Source organism: Diachasma alloeum, unplaced genomic scaffold, assembly GCF_001412515.2.
Source record: "Diachasma alloeum isolate Michigan unplaced genomic scaffold, Dall2.0 Dall_scaffold_00349, whole genome shotgun sequence".
Lineage (NCBI taxonomy): Eukaryota > Metazoa > Arthropoda > Insecta > Hymenoptera > Braconidae > Diachasma > Diachasma alloeum.
The window spans coordinates 457,081-471,617 of record NW_021680488.1 but is presented as its reverse complement, the minus strand read 5'-3'; the positions used below and the strand labels follow the sequence as shown (position 1 = coordinate 471,617).

General features: G+C 37.5%; 3 protein-coding genes across 7 annotated transcripts in view; 1 reads left to right on the top strand and 2 right to left on the bottom strand.

Moving 5' to 3' along the window:
- Positions 1–99: 99 nt before the first annotated feature.
- Positions 100–2,800, top strand: LOC107040861 (beta-1,3-glucosyltransferase). Its single transcript, XM_015261126.1, has 5 exons — positions 100–216; positions 509–850; positions 954–1,089; positions 1,727–1,874; positions 2,280–2,800. Exons 1-5 carry the CDS (start codon positions 100–102, stop codon positions 2,707–2,709), a joined length of 1,173 nt encoding a protein of 390 aa, XP_015116612.1. The 3' UTR covers positions 2,710–2,800.
- Positions 2,801–3,973: 1,173 nt separating this feature from the next.
- Positions 3,974–8,780, bottom strand: LOC107040924 (peroxisomal acyl-coenzyme A oxidase 3-like). The gene is made up of 10 exons (XM_015261237.1): positions 8,661–8,780; positions 8,462–8,587; positions 7,291–7,443; positions 7,067–7,214; positions 6,043–6,333; positions 5,693–5,856; positions 5,359–5,602; positions 4,934–5,167; positions 4,707–4,861; positions 3,974–4,571 (listed from the first exon to the last, which is right to left on the bottom strand). Exons 1-10 carry the CDS (start codon positions 8,778–8,780, stop codon positions 4,185–4,187), a joined length of 2,022 nt encoding a protein of 673 aa, XP_015116723.1. The 3' UTR covers positions 3,974–4,184.
- A 270-nt stretch (positions 8,781–9,050) lies between these two features.
- LOC107040920 (peroxisomal acyl-coenzyme A oxidase 3) overlaps positions 9,051–14,537 on the bottom strand; it is a 17,026-nt gene continuing 11,539 nt past the window's right edge. For all 5 annotated transcript variants that reach the window (XM_015261229.2, XM_015261228.2, XM_015261227.2 and 2 more), the window contains exons 3-11: positions 13,767–13,892; positions 12,321–12,473; positions 12,092–12,239; positions 11,018–11,308; positions 10,667–10,830; positions 10,333–10,576; positions 9,908–10,141; positions 9,681–9,835; positions 9,051–9,545 (exon numbers count right to left, since the gene is read on the bottom strand). In XM_015261229.2, coding sequence (XP_015116715.1) covers positions 9,159–9,545; positions 9,681–9,835; positions 9,908–10,141; positions 10,333–10,576; positions 10,667–10,830; positions 11,018–11,308; positions 12,092–12,239; positions 12,321–12,473; positions 13,767–13,892 — 1,902 coding nt within the window. In that variant the 3' untranslated portion in view covers positions 9,051–9,158. The remainder of the gene's footprint in view (positions 9,546–9,680; positions 9,836–9,907; positions 10,142–10,332; positions 10,577–10,666; positions 10,831–11,017; positions 11,309–12,091; positions 12,240–12,320; positions 12,474–13,766; positions 13,893–14,537) is intronic.

Below are 14,537 nucleotides of genomic sequence, written 5' to 3'. Positions count from 1 at the left end.
ATTCTATTGNTAGGGCAATGTTGGCTACCAACATCGGGGCAATGTTGGGGCAATGTTGGTTAACAATGTTGGAGCAATGATGTCTACAACGTTGGAGTAATGTTGGCAACCGACATTGGGGCTTTGTTGGCTATCGACATTGGCGCAATATTGGCTGTCAGCATTGAAGTAATGTTGGATGCCAACGTTGGGAAAATGGTGTCTACTAACATTGGGGTAATATTGGCTACGAACGTTGGGGCAATGTTGGCTGACAACGATTTTTTATTGAAATAAAAAATTTTCATTTCAAAAGCAAATTGCTAATTTATTACCAAAAATATATTAACTATGTTGTGAAAAAAGCAATGTTCCACTTGTTTTAAGAATGAAGATAGAAAAAGATCTTGAGATTGAAATTTTTCGAGCGTAGATAAACTTTAATATTTTTGAATATTCCTAACGTCTAGCATAAGCTTCGCGAAATAGATTGCCGACCGGAAATGTTTCACCCATTTTTTAATAATAGAGAATTTTCGTCTTGTTTTCATTTTCAAAGGCTCTGTGGATTGGCCACGCGCTCCACGACACTGGGCCGACAATAATCCATCATTTCGCTGATCCCTTGACGAGACTCTCATATCCGAACATCGCTTCCGGTTTCGGCATTTCTAGAGCACTCCTCGAGACCCTCAAGATCAGAGTGCGCTCAGGAGTACCTTCGGACAACGATTTCATAATCGATGCCTCGTACGAATTCTCAAATTTCGTACATAACAATGGGAAAGGTCCTCAACTCATTCACCTATCGGAGTTTTGTGTTGATTCCGCCGAAACCTGCGCGACGTATCCAAAGAAATTTCCGTCATGCGTAAGATTATCATCGTTCATAAAATTCCCTCAATTCTCTTTTTGCAATTGTTGATCTGTGCATTGAACTCTTTTGAAATTTCATAGTATTTTTTCGTGTTCAGGGAAATCCTGTGTCGATAGGAAACATTTTCTTTGCTGTAAAGACGTACAACGTAAATCACAGTAAGAGGATGCCGCTTTTGTTGAAGACGTGGTTGAGACATACCGTGCATTACGCTCTCTTCAGTAATGAAGAAGGTAGAACTTACACCAAAAAACTAATACCTTATTTAAAGATTTTAAAGGTGTTAAGGCCTGAGTGGATTATCTTTCCAACGTTGTCTCGATTGTTTTTCAATCTTCATAATGTAAAATACATCACAATTTCCATCGGATTTTACATCACGCAGGAGTCCTTAAAAATTATGATTGTACAATCAAAAAAAGTTTAAAACAGTGAACATTTTCAAAGAGCGTTTCTAATAAAGATCAAGAAATAAGTCCGATAGAGAGGAAATAGTGAATGAATAATTTATCACGGTAATTAACTATCTGACATCAGCCATTAGATACATCAAATTATTAATTTGGAATTTCCTCATCCCTATTTTGGGTTTATTTTTCCAACATTAATCAAAAATGCTCTTTGAAAATGTTCAGTTTTTTTTCAACGTTTTTTTAATTGTGCAATCATAATTTTTGGAGACTCAAAGGCTATGTAAAGCTAAATTGCAATTGGAGATCATTTCAGATTATCAAAATAAAAAGTACAACCAAGATCACGTTCGAAACATAATCTCCCCGGGCCTTAAAAGAGAATTTACTTCAAATGGAAAAAAATATCTAATAATTTTAGAGAGAATAATTAGATATAAAGAGAATTGTAACATTTCAGATGAGAAATTAGAGAATGTAATCGTCGTACCTCATACCACTGAGGGACACTGCGCGAAGACATACGGTCTTCTGCAACATGCAGAGAAAATAATGAAAAAGAAAAAGATCGAGTGGCTAGTCGTGACTGATGATGACACTATTCTCAGGTACAATCCAACGATAATGAATCATATTTGCAATTTTTTAATTTCTCAATCACCTCATGCACAAGTGATTTTTAATCACCCATTAAATTAGGTCAGTTGTCAAAATGAAAATTGCTGAAATAATCATATCAATTATTGAAATTCTGTTCTATTTACGATTGAAGGATCTGAATTCACGTATGAAAAAATTCAATAGAAAATTTTATCGAATTCGCTAGAAAATTCTCTTGGCATTCTCTAGAAATTCTATTGGGATTCTATTAACAATCTAGAGAGAAGGAAAGACCATGGACGTATCCACGTACAATTACAGCTGTATCAAAGATACAGCCGCCTGCAATTTTTTCCCAAAAATTTTTTGAACGTGGACCCAATAATTTCCTCTTTCATTCCAAAAATATGAAGCGTCTCACGATTATCCAAAATGCTGTCATGCTACGATGCGAAGCAACCGATGGCCATAGGTGAACGTTACGGATTCCGAGCAACAGAAGAGACTGGTTACGAGTATCTTACTGGTGGGGCTGGCCTGGCCATGTCCGCTCCACTGCTCACAAAAATCCTGACATCGAATTCTTGCAATTGCCCGATGATGTCTGCACCAGACGACATGTTCCTCTTCGGCATCTGTCTGATTCGACTCGGCCTCCGACCCTCAACATCGCCGTTATTCCATCAGGCTCGGCCTCAGGACTATGCAGAGGGCTTCCTCGCCTCCCAAGAACCTGTGTCTTTTCATAAATTTTGGATGAACGATCCGGTTCGGGTCTACAGAGACTGGTTCAAGGAAGCGGATGACGAACTGACGCCTGTGCAGCATCACCCAGAGTTGTGACGAAACAATAGTTCTTGGATCATTACAGTACAAAATTGTCGATGTATTCATAAGACTGTTTATTTAAAAAATACATATAGCATTGATTTCAGGCAATTGTAGCACCATACTGACTAAAAACAAGCAGGGGGCTGAGTCTTTCTGTCAGAAGACATCTGATCGTTTCTTGATGCGTTATTTGCCTCTTTAATTTTTTATTTCTAGGGGAGAGCGGGGTAAAATGAAACAGTCAAAAAACGGCTGTTTGGACGCACGAAAAAATTTAATAGAAAAACCTATCGAATTCGTTAAAAAATTATATTGAATTTCTATTAGTTTTTGGCTGATTCTATTGACATGTTCAATAGAAAACATTCAATAAAAAAAGTCAACAGAATTCGATTTTTCTATTAACTTATTCTTTTCATACATTTTTTATAGAATTTGCTCGACTCAAATTTTCTAAGTTTTTTTCATTCTATTTTTCTTTTCTTCTCATCAAGGAAATTAAACGAAATAACTTGGAAAATTTGAGCCGAAGAAATTCTGTAGAAAATATCTCAATAGAATGAGTTATATAGAAAAATTGAATTCTATTGACTTTTTCTACTGAATATTTTCCATTGAACGTTTCAATAGAATCGGCCAAAAACTAATAGAACAGTTTAATAGAAATTCAATAGAATTTTCCAACGAATTCGATAGGTTTTTCTATTAAATTTTTTCGTCCGTGTGACGCAATTGAAGCAAAAAAATTTTTTTTTCATTAAATATATTTTTTTAATTAACTTTTTTTTTCATTGGAGTACTGATGAGAATATGAATTTTCCATCCAGTAGAACATGCATGAAAAAATTCAAAAGAAAATCTAGCGAATTCGCTAGAAAAAGTCAATAGATTTCGAACTTCTGTTTGGAATTTTCTCTTGAGATTTTTTCTATAAGAATTTGGGCATCAATTTTCTAAGTTTCTTTCACTCGGATTCTGTAATACAAAATAAAACAAAATCCAGTGGAAAAAACTTAGAAAATATGTGCCCAATAATTTCTAATAGAAAAACTCTCATGAGAAAAATTGCAACAGAAATTTGAAATCTACTGACTTTTTCTTATCGAATATCTAATAGAATCAGCGCAAAAAACATAGAATTTGTCAATAGAATTCCAATAAAAATCCTATAGAAACCCCGTAGATTTCTCACAGAATTCCAACAGAATTTTTTAGCGAATTCGCTAGGTTTTCTATTGAATTTTTTCATACGTAAATGGAAAATTATTGAGAAGTTTTGACGGGCGAAGATTTTGTCAGTGGATTAATTGAAAAGAAAACGAAACTGCAAAATCCAAGGTCCAGAGCAAAGCCCAGGGGGAGACCCAGAGGAAGAAAAAGGAACATGTGCAAGTCATTTCCAAGCAAAATTGGAGAATCAGCAAATCGACCAATTACGAAGCTTCGATTCGGAAGCAAAAACAATAGAAAAATGAAGAATCATTGCATCACAACTTTGACGGTGTCATTTCTTCCCACCACGCTGGTCTCTCAAAGTTGTCGGTGTCTTGTTTCAAAAATCTCTCCAAGTGCTCATAAACTCTGCCATCAGACATGCCGAGGGGTGAATTCAGTATGAAATCAGGTGGTGCTAGGACATCGACAAGGGCCACTGCCTCGTTCACAAGTTCCTTCGATAAATTTATTACTCCTTCCCTCAGGTATTGGTCCATATTCGATGAGGGCTCGGCATACCCTCCAGCATACAAATCTCCCAGTCTTCTCTCGAGTGCTGAGGCGCCGTAGAGGGAACACAATTTCCGCAGGACTATTCGCTCATTATTCCCCCACTTTTCATCGCTCAATGTATTTAGAAATGTTTTGAAAACTGCGTGCTGAAATTGAATTACATAAATGGAACATGGGGTTATTCCTTCAATAATGTTGAGATGACAATTCAGTCTACTAAATTCGCTTGGACATGTCAAAAAACATTTTCGCTACTGATTTTACATCAAACCAATACGTACTTCTGCATAAACTAGTGATAGAGAGCGTGCAAAGAATGTTTGTGATTCGTTTCTGATGACGAACTGACTTTTTCCTTCACGTTTCAGACCCTCGACGCGACTGTGAGTTGCGTTGAGATAGTGACAAACCAACCACTGGAGGCCCTTGATTATATCTGATATCAAGAGAAAAAAAACATTAATTATATACAAATATATATCTTGTCGTTGCTCACTCATGAACTCACTCTGTGGGTCTACAGCATCTTCACTAGACGTAGATCGGAATCGGTCTCTGAGGATCTCTTCCCCACGCACCAGAAAGTCGATCGTGCCGAGGGGAGAGATAATGTCTCGCTTTGCATAAAAATTGTGAGAGAATCCTAGCAGCCAATTGCTCGCTTGTTGAATCAACACGTTGTTTTCCCCCTCGTAGGTGCAATTGGCATCATGATCAGCACGTAAATCCCCCAGTCGTGCCACTGAAATTATATCAATGCGATTGTAATGAAGAATGAATAATGGTATTTGATATTTCCTCCTAAAACCACTCGATATCAGGATAATTCAATATTTAGCAAGATGTAAAAAATTGGGTCGTTTTATTACACTCCAACACTTCACTACTCAATTGGTTGGAACAATTTCTCCATGATAAGCAGTAGAGGACTACCTTTGAGATACCCCATGCCTCCGCAGACTTCTCTACAATCCTGAATAGCATCTCTCGCTATCCAGGAGCAGTATGGTTTAGCTGCAGAAGATAATGCATGAATTTCGAGACCCTCTGACGCGAGATCATCTCCACTGTCCTCCTGGAGAATTTTTCCTTGAAACTCCTGAGTTCTTCTTATGAATTCTCGCGAAAATATTTGGATGGCGTACGTGACCGCTAGCCACGGCATCAGTCTTCCATACTGCAGAGCATTATTTCTCATTATCATCAGTACGTAGTCCAAATACCATTTGTGAGTAGATGAGAATTAATTGATGTTTCAAGTTCTTACAAGCGCTTGATATTCAATAACCGGCCATTCCTCATTGTCCGATGGACCGAATTGTTTCCGTACAGCACAATATCTTGTAGCGATTACCATTGCCAAAGAACAGTAGGTAGCACTGATATTTGTGATACTTACTCGACCCAGAGACAGTGCACCAAGTGAAGCACCTGGCAAAATGAATCAATAAAAATCAATAACGAATTCCTGATAACAATCGTCGGGGGTAACATCGACTACCTCTCAAGCCTCAATATCCCCTCATAAAACTATACGATTTGAGCGTTCTTTCTCTCACTCTGAATTTTAAAAAATCCTTCGAACTGGCCCATTATACCCCACTCTTTTTTACTCACCGAATCGTATACTCTGATCTTTCACTGGCGATATGTATTTCCCATCAGGAGTTACATCTCCCATTTTGTTCAGTAAATTTTCTCTAGGTATTTTCACATTTCGAAATATAACGTAACCATTATCAACGCCGTTGAAACCGACTTTTTCTCCCAAATCACCGATAGTGATCCCTGGTAAAGCCAGCATAGTCTCTGGATCACGAATGGGGATGATGAAAATATGCAAGCCACGAAAGATATTATCTGGGGTCATTAGTTGTGCAAAAACGAGTGCATGAGTTCCCTGATTTCCTGAAAATCGATCATTCATTATTCGCATTCAAAGCAAAATGTTACACTTCAGTTGAGGTCCGGATGTCAGAGACCTTAGACGAGCAGGTCAATGGAAAAAATTATATGTCAGCTAATTTCTCTTCAAGACCTGTTCTTCAAACCCCAAATAATAAGTATAAAAAATGATCCTTCAATTCCAAACAGAAGTATTATTTCAACAAATGAGAACGTGCAATTCTGTTTTTTAAAATCTAGGATCCTATGTTACTCTTTATTCTGCGGCTGAGAGTGAATCGTAAATGAATGATTCAACTCCAGCGAAAAGATCAAAGAAGAAATCAGTAGCGAAGCGGTAAAACAGTCCAAGTCAATTTCAACTATTGGTCAATTTTCAATGAATATCTCGTGATCTAAGGCAGATAGTACATAACTATTTTCGTTACAAGGCCGGAAAGTTGTTTTCGTTACACTGTCCGTAAAACGTCGATTTACGTCAAACGCTCTTTACGGACATTGTGCAAAACAATTATGCTCGTCACTCGGTCGAAAACAACTGTTCTGACTCGTATGATTGTATTCCTCGGCTTCGCCTCGGTCTGCAACCCTCACACTCGTCAGAAAAGTTTTTTTCATCACGCTGTGCGAAAAAGTAACTTTAAAACGTCCCTTTTCCACACATTGTGATGAAAAATATCAGGTAGCAGGTATTAATGAATAAAAAATAAAAATAAATAAATAACTATAGAATCACCTAAGCCGCTGATCAGGAATTTGGCAGCTTCAAAATCAGGTGTATTAATTATGAAACATTGTGATTGATCGTCATATGTGGCCGTTGTCCTGATTCCCTTGACATTAGTCCCATGAGACACCTCAGTCAATGCAAAACATCCTCGAAACTAATATATTAATGCATCAAAAATATAGCAACGAGTTTTGTAAACGGAAAGAAAAACTGACCACTCATTCACTCACTTCTCCCTTCTCAACGCTTGAGATAAATGCGGTGTGACGTTCTGTGCCGAGGGACGCTACCGTCTCAGGCACCATCAAATAGAGAAGATGTGCAATTAGGAAGAGAGACGAATCGTACGCGATCCAGCTATTCAAGTGACCTGAAGAAGTTTCCTGTGAAGTATTCGAAACGTAAAATCATTTACATTTTTTTAATTAAAAAAAAACTTTAAAGGTAAATAATCCAAGAAATACAAGCGGTAAATTTCTTTCGTCACGACATAGGGAATATATTTTTGGTAATAAATTAGCAATTTGCTTCCAAATGAAAATTCTATGACGATGTATTTTAAATTGAATTCAATGATTCATTGAATTCAACATTGCCTTAACGTTGGTTGCCAATATTGACTCAACGTCGACAACCAACATTTCCCCAATGTCGGTAACCATCATTGCCCCAACGTTGAGAGTCAACGTTCCACCAATGTTAGCAGCCAACATTACCTCAATGTTGACAGTCAACGTTACCCCAATGTTGACAGTCAACATTGCCCCAATGTTGGTTGCCAACATTGCATCAACGTTACCAGCCAACACTGTTTCAATGCTGACAGCCAACATTTCCCCAATATCGGTACCTAACATTGCTCCAATGTCAATAGCCAACATTGTCCCAACGTCGACAACCAACATTTCCCCAATTTCGCTATCCAACATTGCCCCAACGTTGGCAGTCAAACGTTACACCAATGTTGACAGCCAACGTTACCCCAATGTTGGCAACCAACATTACCTCTTTATTGGCAGCCAACATTACCTCAATGTTGGCAGCCAACATTCCTTCTACGTTGGCAGCCAACATTGCCCCGATGTTGGCAGCCACCATTGCCTCAACATTGAAATTTTTTACCTTTCCCTGAATATTGGTTTCAAAATAAATTTTTTCAACGACAAATGATGCACTCCATTTCATGATTGAAGTCGGTCAAGATGGCATTGGGAAGAATATTGCGAATCACAATTGGATTCATTTAAACAATTACATTTTGACGGCCTTTCCAATAAAAATTATTAATGAGAAAGTGAATTGTGCAATAGAATTCTCCACTACATGCGTTAGGTCTTTTCTCTTGAATGTTTTCATACATTGAAGTCCTGATGTGGATATGATCATAACGGAAATACATACAATTAAGTTGTTTTTGAAAAGAAGAAATGTCTGTTTCAAATATCTTCTTCTTTGCTCGTCTAATGTACAAGCTCTCGTGGGTCTCGCAAATTCCGGACTACTTTCCATGAATTTAAAGAGCCTGTCCTGTAAGAAATATAGATGACGGGTGTGAGTAATAAATAATAAAATAAATTGGAATTGAATGTTGAAGGATTACCTGGTATTCGACAGTACCCGATCCAAAGAGATTCAATCTTAATGATTTCCAATCAATCGTCGCCCGTTGTCGATAGAGAGTAAGTGGGCCGCGTCTCAGAAAATCCCGAGTTACCTTCATTGTCGATTCATTTCAGAATGATCGTGAATTTTTAATACACTTTCGTTTGCTTCATGTTCATGCGCATGTATTCGGTATTCGAATCAATTATTATCGGGTGGATGTTGGTATAATCAGCAAGATAATTCTGTTCTAAATTCGGATTTGAGTTTTTAGAGAAGATATGTCTGAATCTGATGAAGATAGTGAAATTCTTGTCAAGATTTTTTTGTATTCAATCATATCCATAAATTCATGATGGTCATTGTGAATTTTTTGTACACCACTATGGAAGATACTCGTAAAAATTTTATTAGAAAAATACATACACCATTGATTTTAGGCAATTGTAAGACTACACCAATTAAAAAAATAATAGAAAAAAGAAGAATCATTCAATCACAACTTTGACGGTATCATTTCTTTCCACCATGCTGGTCTCTCAAAGTTGTCGGTGTCTTGTTTCAAAAATCTCTCCAAGTGCTCATAAACTCTGCCATCAGACATGCCGAGGGGTGAATTCAGTATGAAATCAGGTGGTGCTAGGACATCGACAAGGGCCACTGCCTCGTTCACAAGTTCCTTCGATAAATTTATTACTCCTTCCCTCAGGTATTGGTCCATATTCGATGAGGGCTCGGCATACCCTCCAGCATACAAATCTCCCAGTCTTCTCTCGAGTGCTGAGGCGCCGTAGAGGGAACACAATTTCCGCAGGACTATTCGCTCATTATTCCCCCACTTTTCATCGCTCAATGTATTTAGAAATGTTTTGAAAACTGCGTGCTGGAATTGAATTATATAAATGGAACATGGGATTATTCCTTCAATAATGTTGAGATGACAATTCAGTCTACTAAATTCGCTTGGACATGTCAAAAAACATTTTCGCTACTGATTTTACATCAAACCAATACGTACTTCTGCATAAACTAGTGATAGAGAGCGTGCAAAGAATGTTTGTGATTCGTTTCGGATGACGAACTGACTTTTTCCTTCACGTTTCAGACCCTCGACGCGTCTGTGAGTTGCGTTGAGATAGTGACAAACCAACCACTGGAGGCCCTTGATTATATCTGATATCAAGAGAAAAAAAACATTAATTATATACAAATATATATCTTGTCGTTGCTCACTCATGAACTCACTCTGTGGGTCTACAGCATCTTCACTAGACGTAGATCGGAATCGGTCTCTGAGGATCTCTTCCCCACGCACCAGAAAGTCGATCGTGCCGAGGGGAGAGATAATGTCTCGCTTTGCATAAAAATTGTGAGAGAATCCTAGCAGCCAATTGCTCGCTTGTTGAATCAACACGTTGTTTTCCCCCTCGTAGGTGCAATTGGCATCATGATCAGCACGTAAATCCCCCAGTCGTGCCACTGAAATTATATCAATGCGATTGTAATGAAGAATGAATAATGGTATTTGATATTTCCTCCTAAAACCACTCGGTATCAGGATAATTTAATATTTAGCAAGATGTAAAAAATCGGATCGTTTTATTACACTCCAACACTTCACTACTCAATTGGTTGGAAAAATTTCTCCATGATAAGCAGCAGAGGACTACCTTTGAGATACCCCATGCCTCCGCAGACTTCTCTACAATCCTGAATAGCATCTCTCGCTATCCAGGAGCAGTATGGTTTAGCTGCAGAAGATAATGCATGAATTTCGAGACCCTCTGACGCGAGATCATCTCCACTGTCCCCCTGGAGAATTTTTCCTTGAAACTCCTGAGTTCTTCTCATGAATTCTCGCGAAAATATTTGGATGGCGTACGTGACCGCTAGCCACGGCATCAGTCTTCCATACTGTAGAGCATTGTTTCTCATTATCATCAATAAGTAGTCCAAATACCATTTGTGAGTAGATGAGAATTAATTGATGGTTCAAGTTCTTACAAGCGCTTGATATTCAATAACCGGCCATTCCTCATTGTCCGATGGACCGAATTGTTTCCGTACAGCACAATATCTTGTAGCGATTACCATTGCCAAAGAACAGTAGGTAGCACTGATATTTGTGATACTTACTCGACCCAGAGACAGTGCACCAAGTGAGGCACCTGGCAAAATGAATCAATAAAAATCAATAACGAATTCTTGATAACAATCGCCGGGGATAAGATAGACTTCCTCTCAAGCCTCAATATCCCCTCGTAAAACTACACAATGTAAGCGCTTTTCCTCTCACTCTGAAGCTTAAAAAAATCCTTGGAAATGGCCCATTTTACCCCGCTCTTTTTTACTCACCGAATCGTTTACTCTGATCTTTCACTGGCGATACGTATTTCCCACCAGGTGTTACGTCCCCCATTTTATTCAACAAATTTTCTCTAGGTATTTTTACATTTTTAAACATAACGTAGCCATTGTCAACGCCATTGAGACCGATTTTCTCTCCCAAATCACCGATAGTGACCCCCGGTAACGGCATCATTGTCTCTGGATCTCTGATAGGGATGATGAAAATGTGGAGTCCGTGACAGACGTTATCTGGGGTCGTTAGTTGCGCAAAGGCGAGCACGTGAGTTCCCTGTTTTCCTACGAAATCAGTCAGTCATTACTTTCGTCGTGACATGGATGATTGTAAAAGTCTGATATAAAATCCTAGTGCTTCATCTAGGAAAATGTCGCAAATTTTTAAACATGCTTTCTTCATTTCAAAGGACGTTTCCGCTTAGAAATGAACAAATTCTTCAAAAGTTTTTTCATCACACGTATGAACAAATTCAATAGAAAACCTAGCAAATTCACTAGAAAATTCTATTGGAACTCCGTAGGGTTTCTATTGGAATTCTATTGAAAAATTCCATTTTTTTTGCGCTGATTCTATTAGATATTCGATAAGAAACAGCCAATAGATTTCGAATTTCTGTTAGAATTTTTCTCTTGAAATCTTTCTATTAGAATTATTGGGCACAAATTTTCCAAATTTTTTCCGCTGGACTTTGTTTAATTTTCCATCGCAGAATCCGAATGGAAAAAACTTAGAAAATTGATGCCCAAGCATAGAAAAAATCTCAAGAGAAAATTCCAAACAGAAATTCGAAATCTATTGACTTTTTCTTATTGAATATCCAACAGTATTAGCGCAAAAAAACAAATAGAATTTTTCAATAGCATTCCAATGGAAATTCTTTAGGAAAACCATAGAATTCCTGTAGAATTCCAATAGAATTTTCTAGCGAATTTTAGGTTTTCTATTGAATTTTTTCATGCGTGTACGATCCAACAATGAACTCATAGATGATTTTTTTCGCAAAAACACAAGGAATTCCTATTAAATTTTGATTCATTGTCAGATTTATCTCCTGACGAACGCACCTAAGCCTCCGATCCAAAATTTTGCAGCTTCAAAATCAGGCGTGTTAATAATAAAACTCTGTGACTCAACGTCGTACGTGGCAGTCGTCCTGACCCCCTTGGCATTCGTTCCATGAGACACTTCCGTCAATGCGAAACATCCTCGTAACTAGTAAATAGAAGTACCAAAAAATCCAATAATTAATATTGGAACCGGAACGAATGCTGGACGCATGGAACAGTCACTCACTTGGCCCTCCCGAAATTGAGACATCAGTTCGAAATGACGTGCTGTTCCAAGGGAATATATCGTCCCAGGCACCATGGCATAAAGAATGCCTGTGACCACTGGCAGTGAGGAGTCATATGCGATATAAAAATTCAAATGACCAGATGCAGGCTCCTATAATGTATTGCAGAAGATCACGCATGAAAAAATTTCATAGGACAACCTAGCGAATTCGCCAGGCTATTTTATTGGATTTCTATTGAAATTTCTATGAGTTTTTGGCCGATTCTATTGAGATATTTTCTATAGAATCTCCTCGCCCAGATTTTCTGAATTTTTTCCTTCTATTTTTTTTATCACGAAAAAGTCAAATAGAGTAAACTGCCCAGTAGATGGACGCCTAAGAAAACCGGCCAGTAGATGGACGTTAGTTTTTTAGCAATTGAAAAAACAAATTGATCGAAAAAAAATCGTCACTCAGGGGTTAAGAATCACAACAGTTCGTGAAAATTCAAAGCAACAATTCACATTTCAGTATTTTTTTGCGTAATTTTCTATCCAAAAGTAGCTCGTCCGTCTATAGGGCAGAGTCCATCTACTAGGTAGCTTACCCTAAAAGAAAAAAAAATTGGAAAATTCGAACCGCGGAAATTCTATGGAAAATATTTCAATACAATAATTTGTACAGAAAAATCGATCTCTATTGACTTTTTCTATAGAATATTTTCTATTGAACACTTCAATAGAATCGGCCAACAATTTCAATGAAAATCCAATAAAATTGTCTAGCGAATTCGCAAGGTTTTTCTACTAAATTCGTTCGTGCGTGATTTAATGCATTTTTTTTTCATTTCGCTTCCAGATCGAGAGATCGTCAGTTTTCGATAGGTGTCTTGGAATCTATTTCTATTTACGAATCTATTTATTTATTTAAGACACATGACAGTTTTTTGGCAGATTTTATCTATTTATTATTTTTTTATTTTTTTATTTACTTATTTATTTAAGACAGGTGGCAGATTTTCGTTCATTTATCTAAGACAGATGGTGAAATTTCGTGTAAAATGGATTTGAAAAGTGTAATTAAACTTTATGTTGATCAGATAAACACGCAGGAAAAAATTTCATAGAAAAACGTAACAAATTCGATAGGAAAAAAAATATAGAAAAACATCTGAAATAGAGAAAATTCTGTTGGATTTCTATTGAGCTTCTATTGAAAATTGTAAGGGTTTCGCCGTTTCCATTGAAGAATTCCCCATCTTCACTGTGCGTTTTTTAATAGAAAATGTATAATAGAAACTATATCATACAAAACATCTGTAGAATTTCAAATTTCTATTCGACTTTCTTTTTCCATCGATACATTTTCCATAGAAATTACCGAACATGAATTTTTCAATTCATCATCTAAAATAACCAAAATACATAAAAATTTCAGTTACGTCGTTCGGGGGGAATACGTACCACTAAATCATTCTTCAAAAGAAGAGTCGTCTGCCTGAAGCATCTTCTCCTATGTTCGTCCAGCGTACAGGGCTTCGTAGGCCTCGCGAATTCCGGACTCTTTTCTATAAATCTATAGAGCTTATCCTGTAGAAATAGATTCCCCAATTCAGTAGCGAAGCGATAAAACGTTTCAAGTCGATTTAGATCGTGACTGAATTCTTGATGAGTATCTCCGATTCTAATGCAGATAGCGAAGTTTTCGCGAAAACCTTGTTTGAAACGTACACGGAGAGACCAATTCAATGAACATTACCAGGAAAAAGCGTAGGAGAGGATGGGGTAAAATGGACACTAGACTTTTTTTTAACTACTTGGGATGTGCGCGCGCTATGCGCGCGTATGGTTTTGCATGTGATAATATGATTTTATATGATACGTGCGTGTAACCGCATGGGTTTCAGTTGACTATAGTCAACTGGAAAGTAGCGGGTTTCAAGCGCCTACCCACACTCAACTGAAACCCACTGTTCTAACAGTTGAGTGTTTCTCTATATCTATTGACTGTTTCTTATCGAATATCTAATAGAATCAGCGCAAAAAAAATGGAATTTTTCAACAGAATTCCAATAGAAATCCTACGGAGTTCCAATAGAATTTTCTAGTGAATTTGCTAGGTTTTCTATTGAATTTGTTCATACGTGTGATGAAACAACCCACACTCAACTGAAACCCACTGTTCTAACAGTTGAGTGTGGGTAGGCGCTTGAAACCCGCTACTTTCCAGTTGAC

What these genes read in the sequence shown, in the direction of transcription:
- LOC107040924 (XM_015261237.1), bottom strand. Translation starts at nt 8,780, where the DNA reads ATGAAGGTAACTCGGGATTTTCTGAGACGCGGCCCACTTACTCTCTAT. An exon ending in TTATTGAATATCAAGCGCTT is followed by an intron (nt 5,603 to 5,692) that starts GTAAGAACTTGA and finishes AATGCTCTGCAG; the next exon opens with TATGGAAGACTGATGCCGTG. An exon ending in AGGCATGGGGTATCTCAAAG is followed by an intron (nt 5,168 to 5,358) that starts GTAGTCCTCTAC and finishes ATATAATTTCAG; the next exon opens with TGGCACGACTGGGGGATTTA.
- LOC107040861 (XM_015261126.1), top strand. Translation starts at nt 100, where the DNA reads ATGTTGGCAACCGACATTGGGGCTTTGTTGGCTATCGACATTGGCGCA. An exon ending in TGGTGTCTACTAACATTGGG is followed by an intron (nt 217 to 508) that starts GTAATATTGGCT and finishes TTTTAATAATAG; the next exon opens with AGAATTTTCGTCTTGTTTTC. An exon ending in CAAAGAAATTTCCGTCATGC is followed by an intron (nt 851 to 953) that starts GTAAGATTATCA and finishes TTTCGTGTTCAG; the next exon opens with GGAAATCCTGTGTCGATAGG.